This window comes from Mesocricetus auratus, unplaced genomic scaffold, assembly GCF_017639785.1.
Source record: "Mesocricetus auratus isolate SY011 unplaced genomic scaffold, BCM_Maur_2.0 Super-Scaffold_100014, whole genome shotgun sequence".
Taxonomy (NCBI): domain Eukaryota; kingdom Metazoa; phylum Chordata; class Mammalia; order Rodentia; family Cricetidae; genus Mesocricetus; species Mesocricetus auratus.
The window spans coordinates 20,172,070-20,191,767 of record NW_024429197.1 but is presented as its reverse complement, the minus strand read 5'-3'; the positions used below and the strand labels follow the sequence as shown (position 1 = coordinate 20,191,767).

The 19,698-nt window shown below is 44.8% G+C and overlaps 1 protein-coding gene across 1 annotated transcript; it reads left to right on the top strand.

Moving 5' to 3' along the window:
• Positions 1-1,447: 1,447 nt before the first annotated feature.
• Positions 1,448-19,686, top strand: Ppt1 (palmitoyl-protein thioesterase 1). Its single transcript, XM_005084333.4, has 9 exons — positions 1,448-1,605; positions 8,516-8,625; positions 8,947-9,074; positions 10,381-10,451; positions 12,062-12,164; positions 14,352-14,442; positions 15,148-15,246; positions 16,800-16,871; positions 18,265-19,686. Exons 1-9 carry the CDS (start codon positions 1,482-1,484, stop codon positions 18,385-18,387), a joined length of 921 nt encoding a protein of 306 aa, XP_005084390.1. The 5' UTR covers positions 1,448-1,481; the 3' UTR covers positions 18,388-19,686.
• Positions 19,687-19,698: the final 12 nt, after the last annotated feature.

Below are 19,698 nucleotides of genomic sequence, written 5' to 3'. Positions count from 1 at the left end.
TCCTCAGCACAGGGATCGCAGGTGCAAATCCCTACACCTGTGGATGTGGGATCAGACTCAGGTTCTCACACTTCTGCATCAAGCACTTCACTGCCTGAGCTCTCTCTAGCCCCAGGACTATCTTCCTTTTCTTTATTTTCAATATGTTTTATTTGTTTACTTTGTGTGTTTATGTGTATGTGGGGGAACATGTCACTGCGGGTGTGCAGAGGTCAGAGGACAATTTGCACAACTTGCTTCTTTCCTCAAGCCATCATAGTCCCAAGTAGAATGGATCAGGCCCCTGCTATCATGGCCAGTGTTTTATCCAGCTGAACCATCTTGCTGGCCCAAAGCCTATCAAACTGTGTACTGCATAATGCTTTATAATCCTGTATTTAATTGGCTTTTCAACTCCAAAGTAACTACTAGCTTCAACGGTGTGGAACAGAGAGTTTCCTGTGGGCGTACAACCGGTTTTTCTTCCAAATTTTTCATGTCACTCTCTGTAAGACTACTTTATCCTTTATAAAGCCGCATCAGAGTCCCACTGCAACTTGGATACATCCTACTTGACAGGTTCATTTAAACATTTTTCAATGTTTTTCGAGGGAGAAAAAGTTCAAGCCCATAATTTATATGCTGCGAGTGCACCAAGAGAAGCCAGAAAAGAGGTGGGGGCAAAGAGGACAACAGCCTCTGGCTATAAACTAGGGTGTAGCTTGGATAGGAAGTGACTGTGTTTCCCCGTCTTCTGGCTACACCCAACACACCTGACAGTCCACGCCAATCTAGAAGCCCTGCCTGGATTTCTAAGATTCCTTTCTCCCTTCAGGAGCTACAACTTCCTCTTTCTTCCCTAATTACAGCGTTGTCTGTTGAAATCCTGTCTTTTCTTCAAAATCCAGAACAAAACCCACCACGATCTAACTAGCCGTGGATGAAAACCAAGTCTCCCTTCTGTAGTTCCAAGACAGAGCCTTTCTTCCAAAGGCAGTAGGAACAACCTACTTCCTCACATGAACGTACACGTGCTGAAATAAAAGTCCCCTCTAGAGAAAGCTCCTACAGCCAAGCTTGCTGACCGGAGTTCAATTCCCAGAACCGACAGAGTGAAAGTAGAGAACCCACTCCTACAAACTGTCCTCTGTTCTCCACACGTACGCTGTGGCATGAGTGCCACACACCTATAAATGTCCACACACAAAATAAAAATAAAATAAAGCAAAACTGAGACAGTTGTTAGAGAATAGACATCTCTTCAATTCCGTGGAGAAAAGTGTCACCCGGGTGTCCTTGGGTGCAAAATGAGAGCAGTGCATAGACCAATTAAAAGACGGAATGACGTTGGACAATAGCGTCTGGTTGGTCGTAGGCACTGGATAAATAAAGTCAGTTCTCACGCAGTAGCGTCCGGTGGAGGCGTGGTCACCTACGACCCTGCGAGCCTCGGGATTGCCTCCACCCTGGGCGCGCGCATTCGGTCATGTGACTGGGCTAAGATGGCGTCGCCCGGTTCCCGGTGGCTCCTGGCTGTGAGTCTTCTGCCCTGGTGTTGCGCCGCCTGGTCGCTGGAACATGTGAACCCGCCTTCGCTGCCACCGCTGGTGATCTGGCATGGGATGGGTGAGTAAGTGTGGAGAGGGGCATCCTTTCCCTGTCTGGGTTCGCATCACAGAGCTGGAAGGGCGAGGACAGTGATTCCATAGCATCCGCCTGACCTCAGTGTTGGGATTTGGGGGCCCTCTGCACTGGAAGGAAGGGAGCCAGGTGTCTTTGGTGTGCGCTCAGGGATTGCTGTGCACTGCTAGGGATTTATGCTGTCCTTGTTAAAATCCTAGCAGCGATGGCATCAGCCAGCAGCATCTGACAGTCAGGCCATTGGTCCCTGCAGAGCCGGGTGACACGCTCATGCTTTCATTCCTTCACTCTTTGAATGGAGATCTACCAGGCACCTGCACACATGTCCTTTATACAGTTACCACACAGCACGACCACACCATGACAGACTGAATTCTCTGCCCTTCTGGAACTTACTTTCCAGTGGGGAAACACACTATAAAGAAATAAGGGAAAGTGTCCCGTGGTGATGAGTGCAGTGGAGACAGACAGAGAGCCTGGAAGGAGCTGGAGGTGTGAGTGTGAGCTTGTAGAGACAATGTTAGGAAAGGACTCTCCCAGAGACTGACACTGAGCAGGTCTGAAGGGGACGAGGGAAGATGTCATGTGGATGTGTGGTCAAAGGAACAGCAGAGACAAAGGCCCTGAGTTGAGCAAGTGATGTCCACAGTGCGGCAGGAGAGAGGGAGCACGGGAAGAGAGGAGGAACGTAGCCGCCTTTATAGTACTGGGAACGTACCCTGTGAGAACAAACCACTGAGCCATCTCTCCAGCCCCCTAACTTACATTTTTAAAAGATTGTTCAAATGCAGTGTGGTGGGAGCCTGTAACTCCAGCACTCAGGAAGCAGAGGCAGGAGGGTTTCTGCAAACTCGAGGCCTGTCCTATATGGCAAGTTCCAGGTCAGCCGGAGCTACATGGGGAGACCCATAAATAATAATATATATTTAGCTAAAGTTAAAAATCAAATGAAAGGATTGCTCTCTTGTGACACCAGATGGTCATGCAGACTCTTCTAGTGGTTACTGACACAAAAGCTGTGGCTCTGAGCTCCGGGGAGAAGCTGTCACTAGGAAGAAAGGACAGAGGAATGGAGTCAGCTGTGACCACAGGGAATTCAGGCTGCTTGTCCTCAGTGAGAACTAGAGATTCTCAGGGTCTTTGGGTTTATTAGCTGTGAAGACTGGCTTTCTTGAAGACTCCTCTTAAGGAGAGTTCCGATGTCAGATTCAGCTCAGTGGCCCGTTTGTCCTGGAGACCCCCTGGCTTTATCCTGTAGATAGTTCTTTCCCTCCTGTGATAACACGAAGAGGGAACATGGGTTGTAGGAAGGGAGGAGAGAGACGCTATAGGATCAGGACTTAGGGATTAAAGGCATGACAGCCTGTCTGTCTTGTCCACCATGTCCTTATTTCTGTTTTAGCTGCTGCTCTGAGAATTGATAAGTGCCGCAGAGAGCTGCAGGGGACACTGCAGTACCTTAAACCCTAGCGATGCCTGTAGCTCAGAGCTGTATAGTGAGGGACTCGTGGTAGCAGGAAGTGTGGTGAAGCGGTGGAACTCTGATATACTTGAGGGCGGCATCTGGGGATTTAGCTATGGTGTAAGGAAGGGGACAGAAATGACGCCACTGCTTTTTTGGCTAGAATAATTGGAAAGATGGGGAAACTTGGAGGGGAGCATGCTAGGTGTGTGTGTGTGTGTGTGTAGTCAGAATTCTTTTAAACCCAATAAAGTAACACAATGATACTTGGAGCCTTCAGGAAGTTGAAAGAGTAGGTTCATAGATCCAGGACAGCCTAAGTATATAGCCAGACCCTGTCTCAAAAGAAAACAAAAGAAAAAGATTGTGCATTTGAACTTAGGAACTTGAAAGGTATGTTTTTATTGCTTGGTATGTTGTCTGGTTTAATTTGAGTACCTTTTTTATTAAAATATTTTTTATTACTGGGGAGGGGATACCACCTACATCACTGCATACATGTGGAGATCAGAGGACAATTCACAGCAATCAGTTCTCTCTTCCACCGTGTGAGTCCCAGGAGTCAAACTCCTGTTGTCAGCCTTGGCAGCAGGCATCTTTACTAAAAAGATGTGTGTCCAGACCTAGTTTTGGACTGAGACAAGGTTTCATGTAGCACAAGCTAGCTCAGAATTTGTATTTATTGTCTAGCCAAGAATGACTTTAAACCTCTAAACTTACCCCTACCCCTCTCACACACCAGGACTACAGACATTTGCAAATAGGCTGGGCTCATTTGATATTTTTGAGACAGTATCTTTTGTAGGCCAGGTTATCACTGAATTAGATATGTAGGCAAGGCCCCTTTTTGCCCCTACTCATTACAATGTGGTGAATGTTGTGAGGAAAGAAATAGAAGCTTCTCTGGGGCTCCTTAAACTTACTGTCCAACTGAAGTGCTATGATTTAAGGGCAGAGTGGACACTTCTCTATTCCGTGGTCAGTTTGCTTCCTGTCCTTAGGTCTGAGTCTTTGTGGGAAAGGAAACCATCCTGGAGCTAGGTTGAAGCACTGAGGCTCTCACCCCGTTTATAAAAGACAGAAGTCAACCTTTTCCCAAACCTGGTAGACGTAGATGGATTTTCCTTTGGGCCACCAGCTCACAAAAATTGGCACAGAGACCTATTAATAATTATGGAAGGTCAGCCTGTAGTTTTTCCCCATTAGCTATTATAACTTAAATGAACCCGTTTATATTAATCTATGTTTTGCCTGATGGCTGTTTAACTTCTCTTTCATCTTGTACCTCCTCATTCCTTTCTCTAGCCTTTGGCAAAGACACATCTTCACAATATAAAAAAGATTCTGTCACAGCAAAAGCTCACATAAACTGTTTCATTAATTTTGTGCCTTAGGCATTTCATGGACCTTCATCCTGGTCCCTGGGGTTACAGATGTGTGTGTGTCACAACAACTGGCTTCCTATTTCTTTTCTTTCCTTTTTCTTTCTTTTTTTTTTTTTTTTTTTTTTTTGCTTTAAGACTGGGACTCATGCTGCTCAGCCTAGCTTCAAACTTCCCTAAGAAGCCAAAAGATGACCCTGATCATCTAATCCTCCTTCCTCTGCCTTCCAAGTGCGGGGACCATATGTGTGTCCCCTTGCCCAGTTTGTACAGTCCTGGGGTGCTGTCCGGGTCCTGGTGCGTGCTGAGCAAGCACTCTATCAATTGAGCTACTTCTCCAGCCCCACATGGCCTCTGCAGCTTGGTAGCACCTGACAGAGCTGTGCAGGAAATGTTCTTTTATCTTTTCCTGCTGAGGTGAAATTCATGTGACATCGTATTCACCGTTTTCAGTGCACAATTCCGTGCCATGGAGCCTGTTCTCCAGCTGAGGCAGCCACAACTTCCCTCTGGTTTCAGAGCTGTCAGCACCCAGGAAAGCCTCCATATGGGCTAAACCACTGTTTCTTCCCCTCCTCTCACTCCTGATGACCTCCTGCCTATTCTCTATGCCCTGGGGTTTCTTTTCTGGACAGAACAGGTGACTGATCAGACAATTTGTCTTTTGTGTAGGGTTATTTTACAAAACATGCTTTGGGATTCATCCAAGTTGTAGCATGCTTCAGTCCTTCATTCCTATTCATGGGTGAATAGCATTCCATTGTGTGACTATCACACAGGTTAGTCATTTAATAATGGACGTTTGACCTGGTTCTACATTTTGTTATTACCACAGTACTCCTGTAAACATTTGTGAAAGACTTTATCTGGATGTGTGCTTTCATTTTTCTTGGGTATAAAGGTAGGAATGAAATTGCTGGGTCATTTTATAATTATGTGCTTAATTTTTATTTTTATTTTTTTAGTCATTGCCATACTTTCCAACAGAGATTACATTGGTGTAGTTCCACCAACAGGGTACAAGCGTACCTGTTTCCCCATGCCCTTGCTGACACTTATTTTTCAATTTTTAAAATGTTATGTTTTTGGTTAGGTGTGGTGGCACATACCTTTAATCCCAGCACTGGAGAGGCAGAGGTAGACAGATATCTCTTAGTTTGAGGTGAGCTTGATCTGTGTGGGGAGTTTTAGGCTAGCCAGTGTTACATAGTAATACCCTGCCTCAACAACAATAAAAGTAAGTTTTAAGCAGTTTAGGTAGGTATGAGCTCACACTTCACTGTTTTAACTACATTTCATTGACAGCAATGCTGTTGACTAATTCCTATCTTGGAGAAATGTCGTTGCACCCTTTCCCAATTTATGTTTATGTGTTGACAGAGTTTCTGTTCTGCCTGGTCCCAAATTTAGTCCCAAATAAACACATAGAAGTTTGCATTAATTATAAACTGTTTGGCCAATGACTTAGGCTTCTTACTGGCTAGCTCTCTGTTAATTATTAACTCATAACTATTAATCTATGTATTTCTACATGACCTTATCTTACCAGAGAATACCCAGGCATCCTACCTTCCCGGTAGCTACATGGCATCTCCCTGGTGACTCCTCTCTGTATCCTCTCCCCAAAATTCTTCCTCCAACAAGGCCACACCTCCTAACTCTTCTAATCCTATCAAGGAGTTTCACACCGTGACTAAACATTCAAATAAATGAATCTATGGGGGCCTTTCTTATCCAACCTATTTCTTATCCAACCCACCACAAACAGCAAGCAGTCTTAATGGTTGAGCCCTCTCTCCAGCCTGCTCCCATTTTATAATTATATTATGTACCTTGTTGAATTGTAAGAATTATTTGTGTATCTGTACACTGAACTTAGGTACATGTTCCACAAATACCTTCTCTCCTTCTGGAGTCTGACATGTCAACTTTTGACTTCTAGCTTCTTACATTGTGGATCAGAGCTCCATATGAGATTATGTAATTAAATATGGGGATCTCGAAAAACATGGCAACAGTATTCTGAATGCTCAATGAGCAAACATTCATCCAATATCAAGGGTGAAATGAATCGAGTTGCTTCTGGCAGTGTTTGCATCTCCCACTCACTGGGGCCTTGGTTCTGAACACTGAAAAACGTGAACTTTGTACTGTGCATGCTGTCCTGCCAGAACACCTACAAAATACTGTCTCAAACGCTGCTCAGTCCCCAGGCTGCTGTGTGTTATGAACCCCAGTGCCTTAACTGTACATACAATGTCTTATGCTCTTATAGTGGTTTTATTGCCAGAAACAAAGACTTAACATTTCCTTCAACATTTAAGTGCCAAATCAGTTTATCTTTCTAACATATTGTGTTTCAATGATTAATTTTAAAATTGCTGTTTAACAGGTCTGGAGACATGGTTAGTGGTTAAGAACTTCTGCTCTTCATCGAACTCCAGTTTGGCTCCCAGCACTCCCATGGTAGCTTACAATTGCCTGCAACTCCACTTCCAGGGGCTCTGACAGCCTCTTCTGGCCTCCACAGGCGCCAGGCATATACATGGTACACATACATACATGCAAACATATACATCAGTTAAAAATAAATGAAATCTTTAAAATTGCTGTTTGAATCCAGGCATTGGTGGCACACACCTTTGAACCAGCACTTGGGAGACAGAGGCAGGTGGATCTCTGTGAGTTCCAGGCCAGCCTGGTCTACAGAAGGAGTTCCAGGATAGGCTCCAAAGCTACACAGAGAAACCCTGTCTCGAAAGGAAAAAAAAATTGCTGTTTGAGTTGCTGGCTTGAGTTTCATCTAAAAAAACAAACAAACAAACAAAAATCAGTAAATGAATTTTGGTTTGGGATTAGGACAGAACTTCCAACGGTTTCTGAAGCAAGCATACTTCTGATATTTGTACTATATATTTATGTGAGCAATGTTTCAGTATTAATGATTATAAAATCAAACTATTGATTAACTCTGAAAAACACCAAGGATGTTCTGTGTCTTATTATTAACTATTCAGCCAGAATGCAATTCTTTTTTTGTTTAAGACAAAGTCTCTCTGTGTAGCCCTGGCTATTCTGGAACTCTGTTTTTAGACCAGGCTGGCCTCAAACTCTAAGATCTACCTGCCTCTATGTGCACCACCACCACCTGGAGACCCTCAGTTCTTTTTAAATTTAAAGGTAAGGTCTCACTATGTAGCTCTGACTAGACTAGAACTCAGCATGTAGACCAGCCTGCCCTCAAATTTACAAAGATCTGATTTTTTTGCCTCCTGGGTGTTGGGTTTAGAGGGTGACCCACTATGCCTAGATTAAAATGTAATTCTTTATGGAAATATAAACAAATACATCTATTTTATCATTTTGTAAAATTAATTCCACCCTTTATAAATGGTAGAATTGTATGTTTGCCGAAGAATTATCTTGAACTTCTTTATGTGCTACAATCTTTGTACACTGTAAATGTGCACTGCTCTCACTGTTAATAAGAAGCTGATTGGCCAGTAGCCGGGCCAGAAGGAACTGGGTGAGACAGCCTAATACAGAGAGAATTCTGGAAGGAAGAGGGAGGAGTTGGAGGAGTTGCCAGCAGACCCAGAGGGAGCAGGAGATGAACATGCCATGTTAATAAAGGCAGAGGGTAAATAAAAAAATGCAGATTAACTTAAAATGTAAGAGCTAGTTAGTAATAAGCCTGAACTATCAGCTGAGCATTTGTAATTTATATAAGCCTCTGAGTGGTTATTGGGTAACCAGCTGACTGGAGAGAAATGTTTGTTTACATTTATGATTTATTATCAGTAAATACTTGATTTGTATACATACTTTATGCATCCATATACCCAAAGTACCATCTGCATTTCTAAGTTGAGAAGGGTACTGTGTGGGGAAAGCTGGAGAAGCCCTGCCGCAGACCACTGTTTCCAGGTTCTCTCCATTCTGTATGCTGCCCCTTGACATTCTTGATCATCGCCCTTCGAAACATCAAAGCGTTTTGTCTCTTAAATAATGTTTTGATTCATGAACTTCTGTGATTGTTTTCCTTGGCTAGGAGACAGCTGTTGTAACCCCATAAGCATGGGTGCCATTAAAAAGATGGTTGAGAAGGAGATACCCGGAATTTACATCCTGTCTCTGAAGATTGGAAAGAACATGATGGAGGTAAGATAGCAGCTTGTCCCCTGGGAGGTTTGCTGTCGGGTTGATCAGTTGTGCTATTTGAACGCTTCACCTTGCGTTTATTTTTAGCAACAAGCCATGGCCCCTCTGGTTCTGTTTCATTTTGTTTGGAGATGGAGGATTTTGCTATGTAACCCAGGCTGGCCTGGGACTTGATCTTCCTGCCTCATCCTCCCAAGTGCTTGGACTACAGGGTTCAACTCTAGGGCTGTGTGAGGGCATTGACCTGTGTCAGCCCCTGCCTTAGAGAAGATGCTATTTTTTTTACAGTTCCTTCCTTCACTCTCACTGCTCCTTTTTTAGGAAGTGGAGAACAGTTTCTTCTTGGATGTCAATTTCCAAGTAATGATAGTGTGTCAGATTCTGGCAAAGGATCCTAAGTTGCAGAAGGGGTACAACGCTATTGGCTTCTCCCAGGGAGGCCAGTTTCTGTAAGTACCCTCCTGTGCCATGGTACCACTCACATGGAATTAGTGTTTCTTCTATTTAGGTCAATTGACTGTAATTGTGTGAGGGTCCTCCCCTCTCACAGAAAGGAAGTTAGTCTTAAAACATCACTGTGTAAGAAGCTTTGTGGACCTCAGTTTCTTTTCTCTCTCTCTGTGCGCTTGTGTGAGCATGTGTGTGGAGGCCAAAGGTCAATGTGTGGTGTATTCCTCAGGTACTCTCCACCTTACTTTTTAGAAAAATATTTTAAGGATTTTACTAATCTTGTATTAATTATGTGTGTGTTGGGGTATGTGAGCATGTGAGAGCAGTGTCCATAGAGGCCAGAAGGGACATCAGATGACCTCAAGCCGGAGTTATAAGTTGTTGTGGTGGGAGCTGAGCCTGGGTCCTTTGCATGAGCTGCAGGAACGCTTCACCACTGAGCCACCTCTCCAGTACTCTATTTTAACTTAAAAATGTTTAAACTATATTTACTTTGTGGTGTGTGGGGGTGTGGGTGTGCGCGAGCGCGCACCCACCCATGCGTGTAGTGTGTATGTCAGAAGACAGACAGCTTTGAGGAATCATCAGGTTCTCCCTTCCAGCATGAGAGACCCAGGAGTCAATTCCAGTCATCAGGCTTGGCAGTGAGTGTTTAATCCATCTCACTGAACAGTGTTGCTGTTGTTGTTGTTGTTGAGAAAAGGTCTCTCTGTGAACCCTAGCTGGCTGATGGACAAGCCTCGGGAACTCTCTGTCTCTACCTCCCCAGTGCTAATATTACTAGAACTGCTGTGCCAGACTTTCTCTTTCCTTTCCTTTCCTTTCCTTTCCTTTCCTTTCCTTTCCTTTCCTTTCCTTTCCTTTCCTTTCCTTTCCTTTCCTTTTCCTTCTTTTATTTTTTGTGTATGTGTGTTTGTTTTTGTTTTTCAAGACAGTTTCTCTGTGTAGCCTTGTCTATACTGGAAATCTCTCTGTAGACCAGGCTGGCCTCAAACTTACAGAGATCCGCCTGCCTCTGCTTCCCAAGTGCTGAGATGAAAGATGTGCACCACCCCTGCCTAATTTATTTTTTTAAGGGGGTGATGCAATCCAGACTCAGGTCCTTATGGTATCAATGGCTGAGCCATCTTCCCAGCTCCTCTTGATTTGTTTTCTATGAAATAAGATTTGTATTCAGCCAGAAGGAAGATCCTGTGACTCTGTGGTTTGGGGACCCATGAGTATTAAATAGCTTAATCTGTGAAGTGACTATGGATACATTCCAATCTGACCATCAAAGCTGACAGCCACCTTTGATTTCTCCAGGAGGGCAGTGGCCCAGAGATGCCCGTCACCTCCCATGATCAACCTGATCTCAGTTGGTGGACAACATCAAGGTAACGTTCACCCCCTTATCCCCATGGTTCTCTCCTTCTTTTCTAACCCATGTCTATTTGATATTTTGTATTTCTTTTTTCTTTCATTTTTTCTTTCCTTCCTTCCTGTCTGTGTGTCTGTCTTTCTTTCTTTTTATTTTTTTTTCCCCTCCTCTTCCACCTCCTTTTTAGATAAGGTCTTGTTTGGTAACCTAGGCTTCCCTCAAACTCTTGGCAATTCTGTTTCAGCCACCTGGGTACTGATATCATAGGTATGTGCTACCACACCCAGCGTGTGTGTGTGTGTGTGTGTGTGTGTGTGTGTGTGTGTGCATGTGCGTGTGTGTTAAGTCCATTTAGTGTTGCTCATATGTATATGACCACTTGGGATTGGATAACCTACCAGGCACTCATCCCTGAAGACTGGTTCTCCTACTCTCTGCCATCATTAATTGATTGTAGTTCTTCATCTAGGGGCGGGGCCCTGTGTGATTTCCCCCACCTGCACTGGCATGTCAACTGATGTTGTCATTATGCAGGTCTTGCTTAGGTGATCATATTGCTGAGATTTCATGGGTGTAGCAATCCCTGTCATATATAGATGACAGCCTCTCAACAGCAGCCATACTGGACTTCTGAGCCCTGGGTGTGTGGGGTTGTAGATGTATCAGTTGTAGTTGGGCACCTCATGATCAGTTGTTCTCTGCATTTGACCAGCTGTGGGTCTCTGCAGCAGTCTCCATTTGCTGCAGAAAGAAGCTCCTGTGATGAGGGCTGAAAGCTGCCCTTACCAGGAAAAGCAGGTGCTAAAGTCGCATATCCAGAGCAAGACCTGGTCATGCAGAGATGGCCTAGATTGTGTGTGTGTGTGTGTGTGTGTGTGTGTGTGTGTGTTGCTGTGGATCAAGCCCAGGGTCTCCACGTATAAGGCAAGAACTCTACCACAGGACTGTACCCCAGCACACATTTGACCTTCTGAATCCATGAGTTCCATATCTGTGGATTCAAAGATCCATGGATAAGAACTCTCCTGGGAAAGGGCCATGGTGGTTGTGTGTGCCTCAGATCCCAGCATTTAGGGAGTGGGGGGAAGATCATCCTTATAGAGCATGAGTTCAACCTGGGCTATAGTGGCCCCTACCTGTCTTCATTAAAGAGAGAGGGGGATGGGTGGGGAGGGAGGATGGAGGAAACTCGCATCTGTTCTGAACATGTACATATTTTTCTCAGTCTCCAAACAATGCAGTGTAATGACAATCCACAGAGCGTTTATACTTATTAAGTGTCAAAAGTAGTTTACACATGATTTAAAGGCAGGGGTTGCATGGATGAAAGTATGACATGGGAAGGGAATGGGGAAGGGAACCAGATGATTTCCCAAGAAAGCAGATGAAGCAGTCATGCACTGTATGTAGCAGTCACATGTGGGTGGGGCTGGGGTAGAGGTCCCTGGGGGGGTGCCAGGAGGAAGTTGGTGGCATTGTTAGTTCACAGTACTTGGGCTTTTTTCTTTTTTAGTAAATGAATGATTTCAGATTCAAGCTCTTTGTCATTTTGTTTGTTTTCACAGTGCCTGGTACAGTGGGTATATGATTATTGGAGTAATGCATGGTTATCTTTTACCTACATAGGAGTCTTTGGCCTCCCTCGATGCCCAGGAGAGAGCTCGCACATCTGTGACTTCATCAGGAAAACGATTAATGCTGGTGCTTACTCCAAAATTGTTCAAAAACGGTGAGTGTGGCTAGCTATCTGGTCCAGACTGTGGGAACACCTTGCTGACATTCATGCTCAGTGATTCTAGGAGTAATTGCGAATGATATCACAGCTGTTTGTAACTCTACTCTCAGGGGATCTTATGCCCTCTTATGGCCTGTGGGCACACTGCCTGCCTGTGGTGCACAGGCATACATGCAGGCAAGACACCCATATACATAAAAAATAAATAAATCTTTTTTTTTTAAAGTGTCCTTAAAACATATGAGGCCTGATGTGGTGGTGCACGCCTTTAACCCAGCACTCAGAGGGCAGAGGAAGGTAGACCTCTGTGAGTTTGTGTCTACACAGTCAGTTATAGGCCAGTCAGGATGACATAGTAAGACTTTGTCTTAAATAAATAAATAGATATGTAGGTAGACAGACAGATTATTGAAAGGGATAAAACTCACTGGGGCAAGGAGAAGATAAGAGGAAATGAAAGCCAATACATGTTTCTGAAAGAGCAAACAGTTTGTAAGAACTGTTGTAGTACAGTGGAAAGGTTGAAGGGTTTACCCTTGTAGAAGGCACACTGCAGGGGCCCATGCTCTAGAGCCCCAAAAAGGCTTGGGAACTGGGGGTATATAGTACTTTGGGAGGCTTTGGTAAGTGTGTGGGGCCAAAACTAGGACCTTGTCATTGAAAACCTGAGGCAGGAGCAGTCTGACTCCCTAGTTCCCTGACATGCACATCCAGGGGGCTGCTTTTCCCCTACCATGGCAGGAGAAGCAAAATCTACTCCCTACAATGTAACTGGGAGATTCAGACTTAGAGCTAACCTTGTTATGTACAAGGCAGAGTTTGCAGGTTCTGTCTCTGGAGGCAGTGACTAAGAGAAGTCAATGCCTCCAGTTCATCAGCTCCTATCTAAGCTCTGCCCATGGATGATAATGAATTAACCGTCTGAAACTGGAAGCAAGCCCCCAATTAAATACCTTCATTTATAAGACTGCCTTGGTCACGGTGCCTCTGCACAGCAGTGGAACAGTGACTAAGACAGAGGTAGAAAGGAGAACAGAGGGAAGTAGTTAGGATGTCTGATGTGACTAACGGGACTTTCCAAGCAAAGGAAGCGTGAATTGGAATTAAAGAAACAATACAAGATGTCCGAGCCATTGCCATGCATGAGCTTCCAGACTGAGAGGCCTTGCTAAACACCCAAAGAAGAACACAAGAAAAACAGACAAAGCCATACTGCTATACATTCCGGTGAAATTTCACAGCACCAGGCATGGAGAATAGATCCCAACTAGGATGTCGCTAAGAGTTCAAATCCTGTGCGGCATACTCTGCTACAGCACTGATGCTACCCAGAGGGCAATGGTGCAGAGCTTTGTCCGCTGACCTCAAGTCCTGTATGCCTGTACCAAGGAGCATGGCCTCCCATGTTCTCCTCCTAGGGGGTGACTGGAGATCCCTCATTCTGTCGTTAGCTAGCTATGTGGCCCTGGGCATTTTGAACCTCTGACATGAGGTTAGTAACATGCCTTCCTGGAGAGTCATTTTCAAGGTTAAAAAAGCAGAGCATAAGCTATTTAGTGGAGATTCTGTCTATCAAGGGCCAAATTCCAAAGATTTACCAGTACTTGACTTCATTTTTTTTTGTTTTGTTTTGTTTGGTTTGTTTGGTTTTGGTTTTTCAAGATAGTGTTTCTCTGTGTAACAGTCCTGGCTGTCCTAGAACTCACTCTATAGACCAGACTGGCCTTGAACTCACTGAGATCCACCTGCCTCTGCCTCCCAAATGTTGCTCCTCATCTTTCTCAGCTGGATAATGGGGACAAAGAGGCAAAGGCTATTGAATCCTGTGGATGAATAAGAGGTAAAGGAAAGTGAAGGAGGCGGTCTGTGAGAAGGGACAGCCTGGGCCACTGAGATCAGAAGGAAGCCAAGGGTTGGGTGCTGGTGGCTCATGTCTTTAACCCCAGCACTTGGGAGGCAGAGACACTAAGTCTCCAAATATTTGGACTTTTCTGTATCTGCCAAATGGCCTGTCCCACTCTTGGTAAGATGTCTTGTTGACAGGTCTACAAAGTCATCCCTAATTGAAGGCAACACCTGGGACTTGGGGGCTTTGGTCTTTCATCTTTTGATGTCCCTTGGTTGCCTAGGCATGTGCAGGCATGCCAACTGAGAGGCACCTTCATTCCTTCTCTTCCTCAGCCTGGTGCAGGCACAGTACTGGCATGACCCCATCAAAGAGGATGTGTACCGCAACCACAGCATCTTCCTGGCAGATATAAATCAAGAAAGGGTAAGCACCAAAACATGCTCCCATGGTTAGGCATTCCTTTCTGGCCATCAGAAAGAATCCAGCAGTGACCATTTAGGGAAAATACCTGAGCAGAAACCAGGAACCAAGGGGTTTGTGTGTGAGAGGCAGTACTCATGAGTTTCAGTTCCTTTTAGGGCAGCTGGGCTGGGACTCATCTGGCCCTCCTCTCTGAAGCCCTCCGGCTTCCTTCATGTTGAAGCAGCAGGATGAAGTTACAGTGGGTGGCCTGCTGGGCAAAGTGGGAATTCACAGCTGCTGTCTTCACAAAGGGCATCTTCCTGGTGGGGCCCTTCATGTGGTTACAGATGAGACTTAATTAAGGGACTCTAGGAAGGGCATGGACTGTGTGCCCAGACATGAGCATGGTTTGGGACATTCTGGTCAGTTTAATGGTTCATTGTATATGATAGCTAAGTAGAGGGTATCTCCTGTTTGAAGCAAAATAGTTGAAGGGACATTACAAACACAAAAGTCAGGAAACAGTGCTGAACCAGATAACAGAACAACCCAGAATTCTACTTGTTTTGCCACCTAAGTGGATAATGTATATAGAGAGTATGTGAACAGAACTCATAGTAGAATCCAGCTGATGGTTGGTGACATGTCAATCATCAAGGCTGATCTTTGAGTCCCTGCCAGAACATGACAATAGCAACCCTACAGTACTGTCCGTTCTTCTTCCAGTATGTCAATGAGTCCTACAAGAAGAACCTGATGGCCCTCAACAAGTTTGTGATGGTGAAATTCCTTAATGATTCCGTTGTGGACCCTGTAGAGTCTGAGGTGAGACCCAAGGCTAGTGTGCCAAGAGACTGTAGGAAGTAAATAGTACCGCCTACAACTGCTTCCTGGGCAACCTGTCCTCACCACCAACTCTTCACCTGGGAAAATCAGTTGCGATCCTTTAGTCGCACCCAGAATTTTACGTAAAACTATGTGGTTACATAATGTAGAAATATTAAGCTACATAAAATAGGGGTGTCCTATGATATTTTATTGAGGGAGAAATCACTTATGTGAGAAGTCAAGAAAGCCGAGAACCAAAGGTCTGCACGCTGCTCTCCAGGCTGCAACCAGAAAGAGAAAGCGTCTCCTCCCCCCAGCTCTTTTATCCCCATACTTTCAATGTACCTGTGACCACACCCAAATGGGCATGGTCAGCACTACAGGTATGTAGATCTCTCCCTACAGTTACACTCTACAGTTTTAATCAGGTTCCCCGTCCCAAAAGAGGTTCATAATCACTAGTCCATTTTTATAAACCCTAAGCTTGACGTCCAGGTCTGCCTTGATTCAGAAGGCTCGATCTTTCCAGCATCATCACCCATATTTTAGTATTTGAAATGCCTCAAGCCTGTTTGTAGGCTTCTCTCCCATGCCTTTTGAATGCTTTCCCCTGGCTTCTCCTGTTAATGCTTCCCCTGACAAACTCCTGTTAAGGCCAAATACAATGTCATTTCCTCTAGGACACCATCTCTACTCCCAGAATTTGGCTCCCTCCTTTTCATGGGGTCCTCAGTCTGTAGCTCCAGCTGGCCTTGAACTTGAAGTGATCTGCTGGGATGACAAAAGCCGGTTCTGCTTTTGAAGTCACCAGCCTCAACTGAAGCTCTGCTCAGTGTCAGATCACAAATCTCCCCATATTTTTGAGTGGCCTGTAAGCTCAGAATTTTTACATATATAAGTGACTGGAGAAAAAAATCAAAATATTTTATGGATGAAGGCTGCATTTCCAAATGCATTTCATTAGAAAATCCTTGCTCGTTTCTCACACTCGGTTGCTCCCTTTGTGTCACAATAGTAGCCACCACCACATGACTCTGTATCTGGCCTTTATAGAAGTCTGCTGACTCCCTGCTAAACAATTAATTGGTTCTGTGCCCGCTAGACTGGCAGCTTCTTGGGAAAGGGACTTGTATATTTATCCATGAATGACTAGGGCAGCACAGGGGCTTTTATTTGCAGTCAGGGAAGGAAGCACAAATTACGGGGAAATGGAAAACTGAAGATTGTTAGTTCATCCCTCAGGAATTTAAAATGAGATGACTCAAAATATACCCTTATGTCACGGATGATGGCACATGCCTATAATTCTAGCATTCAGGAGGCTCAGACGGAGAGAGGCTTGCAAGATCCAGACCAACTTGGATTACTCAAGTTGAGTTCCAGGTCACCAAAACCAAAACCCCATTCCCGTTCTTCCTTCTTGCTTGCTATGTTGCATATATTAAAGTGTTCATTTGCTGGTAGTTTTAGGTACTAGTCAATGTCAAGTGATTGTGAAAGTGGGCTGGATGGGTGGATAATCTGACCTTTTTTTTCCTTCTCTCCTGCAGTGGTTTGGATTTTACAGAAGTGGCCAAGCTAAGGAAACCATTCCCCTCCAGGAGAGCACTCTATACACAGAGGTAACAAGGAGACATTGGCCTTGGGAGGTTGACACTGTTTGTGGCCCCCTGGGGTTAGACCCCTGCCTTGTCTGTCCCAGAGCACTAGTGAGCCAGTTGACTTAGGTCTTACTGGGCTGTTGCTTGTCACACTAACTTCCTAGATGCTGGTTTTAGATACTTACTGCAGCTGGTTGCTTTTAAGCACAAAAAGAAACACCATCTGTAAGGTTTTACTTTGAAGAAAAGGTTTGGAGCTGGCTTCCTTTGAAGTTTACTACAAATCCCAGAAGCCTCTAAGAAAATGCAAACGTGGGTGAGGTGTCATGCTACTGTACCGTAAGATCTAGCCAGGGCTGTCTGGATGCTGTTTAACAGCAGATCCTGTTTCTCAAGCAGATGTTACAGTGTTTCACCACTCCAGTATGGCTTGCCACAAACTGAAGGATGTATACTATATTGGAGATGGACTCACAGATGTCCAAGCACCACACCTGAACCAACGTTTACTAGTTTTTCCTAGTCTCAGAAGCTTTTCTTCTGCTTTTCTCACACATGTGGTGCCAAATTTGGGTGGGGTAGAAAGAAAGGGAAGCTAGTTTCTGGAAGCTTTAGAAATTATAGCCAATATCTTCCTTATCATGAAACTCAACCCTGAGGTAGACAGGCAGTGACTTGTTCTGCAGGCCACTAGATCTTCCCTTCCCAACAAGAGACTGACAGCCTGGCTATTGGGGGAGGACACTGTAACTGCAAGATACTGACAGGTCCCAAGCTCCTTTTCCTAAGGATTGGAAATATTCTATCTTAAAAACATCTAGCCAGTTTTCTCCTATCCTTGGTTCAGCCCCACTTCACAATGGTGTTCTGTGCCAGGCTTGCCTGTGGCTTGCCCAGCTGTCCCTCAGAGAGCTGACTCTAGGCCCTGGGGTGCAGCTCAGGGACAGGTCCTAGGTTTATGTCTAGCACCTTGCAGGCGTTGGGAATGGGACAGAACCAGAACACGCTCAGCTGTACTTTTTTTTTTTTTAAAGACACTGCAACTCTCTATACAAACTCATAGAGATTCATCTGCCTCTACCTCTGGCTCTGGCTCCTGAATGGTGAAATTAAGGGATTGGGCCACTACGCTGGCCTTACCCATTTATTTTGAATGCTTAGAAGCAGCTGAAGGAGCCAGGCACATGCTAAAATTACAGCACTCAGTGCTGCCAGCTCAAGGCCAGCCAGGCTACAAAGTAAGATTTTGTCTCAAAACAAAAGCCTGAAAGGACATATCCTCCCCCCTCAACAGTACACCTCTATTTTAACACTGGGGGGGCAGTGTATTTTGAGACTAAATGTTGTATACATTGTTTTAGTCTAAAACCTTCCATTAAGCCTCTTGAGTTTACTATGGCCTTTCTCTCTACAGGACCGCCTGGGGCTAAAGCAAATGGACAAAGCAGGAAAGCTAGTATTTCTGGCTAAGGAAGGGGACCACCTTCAACTGTCTAATGAATGGTTTAATGACCACATCATACCTTTTCTTAAGTGAAGCCCTTGCACTTTGCAGTAGAGCTCAGGAAACCCCAGTTCTTCCAAAACATGTAAACAGCTCTCCATGCCCAACCCTGAACTCTAATCTAGCTTGCAAGCAGTTCTCCTCTCCTGTTATCTAACATGCCCTACTTGGAAAGATCTAAGATCTGAATCTTATCCTTTGCCGCCTCTTATCACCATATGGTGTTGAATTCAAATTTAATTAGCTAATATCCATGCAGCTTGTTTTACGACCTTGTGATATGGTCAGGCTTACTCTTGAGAAAGGAGTCTGCTGCTGCGGTTCAATGATTGTGCCCAGAGGAGACAAGAAAATGAAGCATGGGGACAGGTGCTGAGCGCAAAAACCCACAAATTTGGAGCAAATAAAAGTCTGGTAGTACCCAGCCCTGAGGTGCTCGCACACATTCTCACACACATTCTCAGCACTGCGGCTGTGGGCAGTGGCTGGACAGCATCACCTGCATGATGTTTCTGCGTCCCGTTGAGTGTTGCCTTCTAGTGGCACCTCATCACTCCACAGGCCACCATCATGCTCCCACAGAACTCACCCTGTATCCTCAGTGATAAAATCAGCCACAAAAGGAGGGAACAGCCAGCAGGGTGGCTTAGAGAAGAAATGCACTTTTTTCTTTCTTTTGAGACAGGGTCTCACTCACTTTGTAGCCCTAGCTGGCTGGAACTCACTATGTAGAGCAGACTGGCCTTGAACTCAGAGATTCCCCTGCCTTCTGAGTGCCACCACACCCTATAACAATGTGTGTCTTATATACCCTGGGATAGTGGGGAGTGGAGTAGAAGTGAAAAGCCATATGACTACTTTGCCACTCCATTCTTGGTCCTTCATATGGCGTCACTTACACCATTGCAAATGAGAGGAACGGTCTGAAAGATGGCACTTTTACACTTCTACCCCAAATCATACTTACCAGCACACTCCAAGCTGCTGCTGACTTGATTCAAGAAAACGATTGCAGAAAGTATACTTTCTTTTCCCTCTGGAGACCAATCCAGATTATGACTGATGATGACTCTGATGGTTAAAGGAAAACACTGGCCTATCACTTCCTGTGATGTTTGAGCATGGACCCTTCAGCACCATGCTGAGTGATTCCTGTCTAGTTTGGAGAAATGATTGCTTTCATGAAGGCCCCCTGTTAGTGCTACAGAATCTACCCCTTGCCGGTTTTTTCTTTTCTCAAATCTACTCTTAAAATAAAAAGATGAGATAAAGGGCAGGAAGCAGGAAGATGTGAAAATTACAAGACTGTCTAAAATAAATAGTAGTTTCTTACCCTTGGTGTCA

Coding starts and splice junctions, on each gene's coding strand:
- Ppt1 (XM_005084333.4), top strand. CDS start 1,482: ATGGCGTCGCCCGGTTCCCGGTGGCTCCTGGCTGTGAGTCTTCTGCCC. Junction 14,443..15,147: donor CAGATATAAATCAAGAAAGG/GTAAGCACCAAA, acceptor TTCTTCTTCCAG/TATGTCAATGAGTCCTACAA. Junction 16,872..18,264: donor AGAGCACTCTATACACAGAG/GTAACAAGGAGA, acceptor TTCTCTCTACAG/GACCGCCTGGGGCTAAAGCA.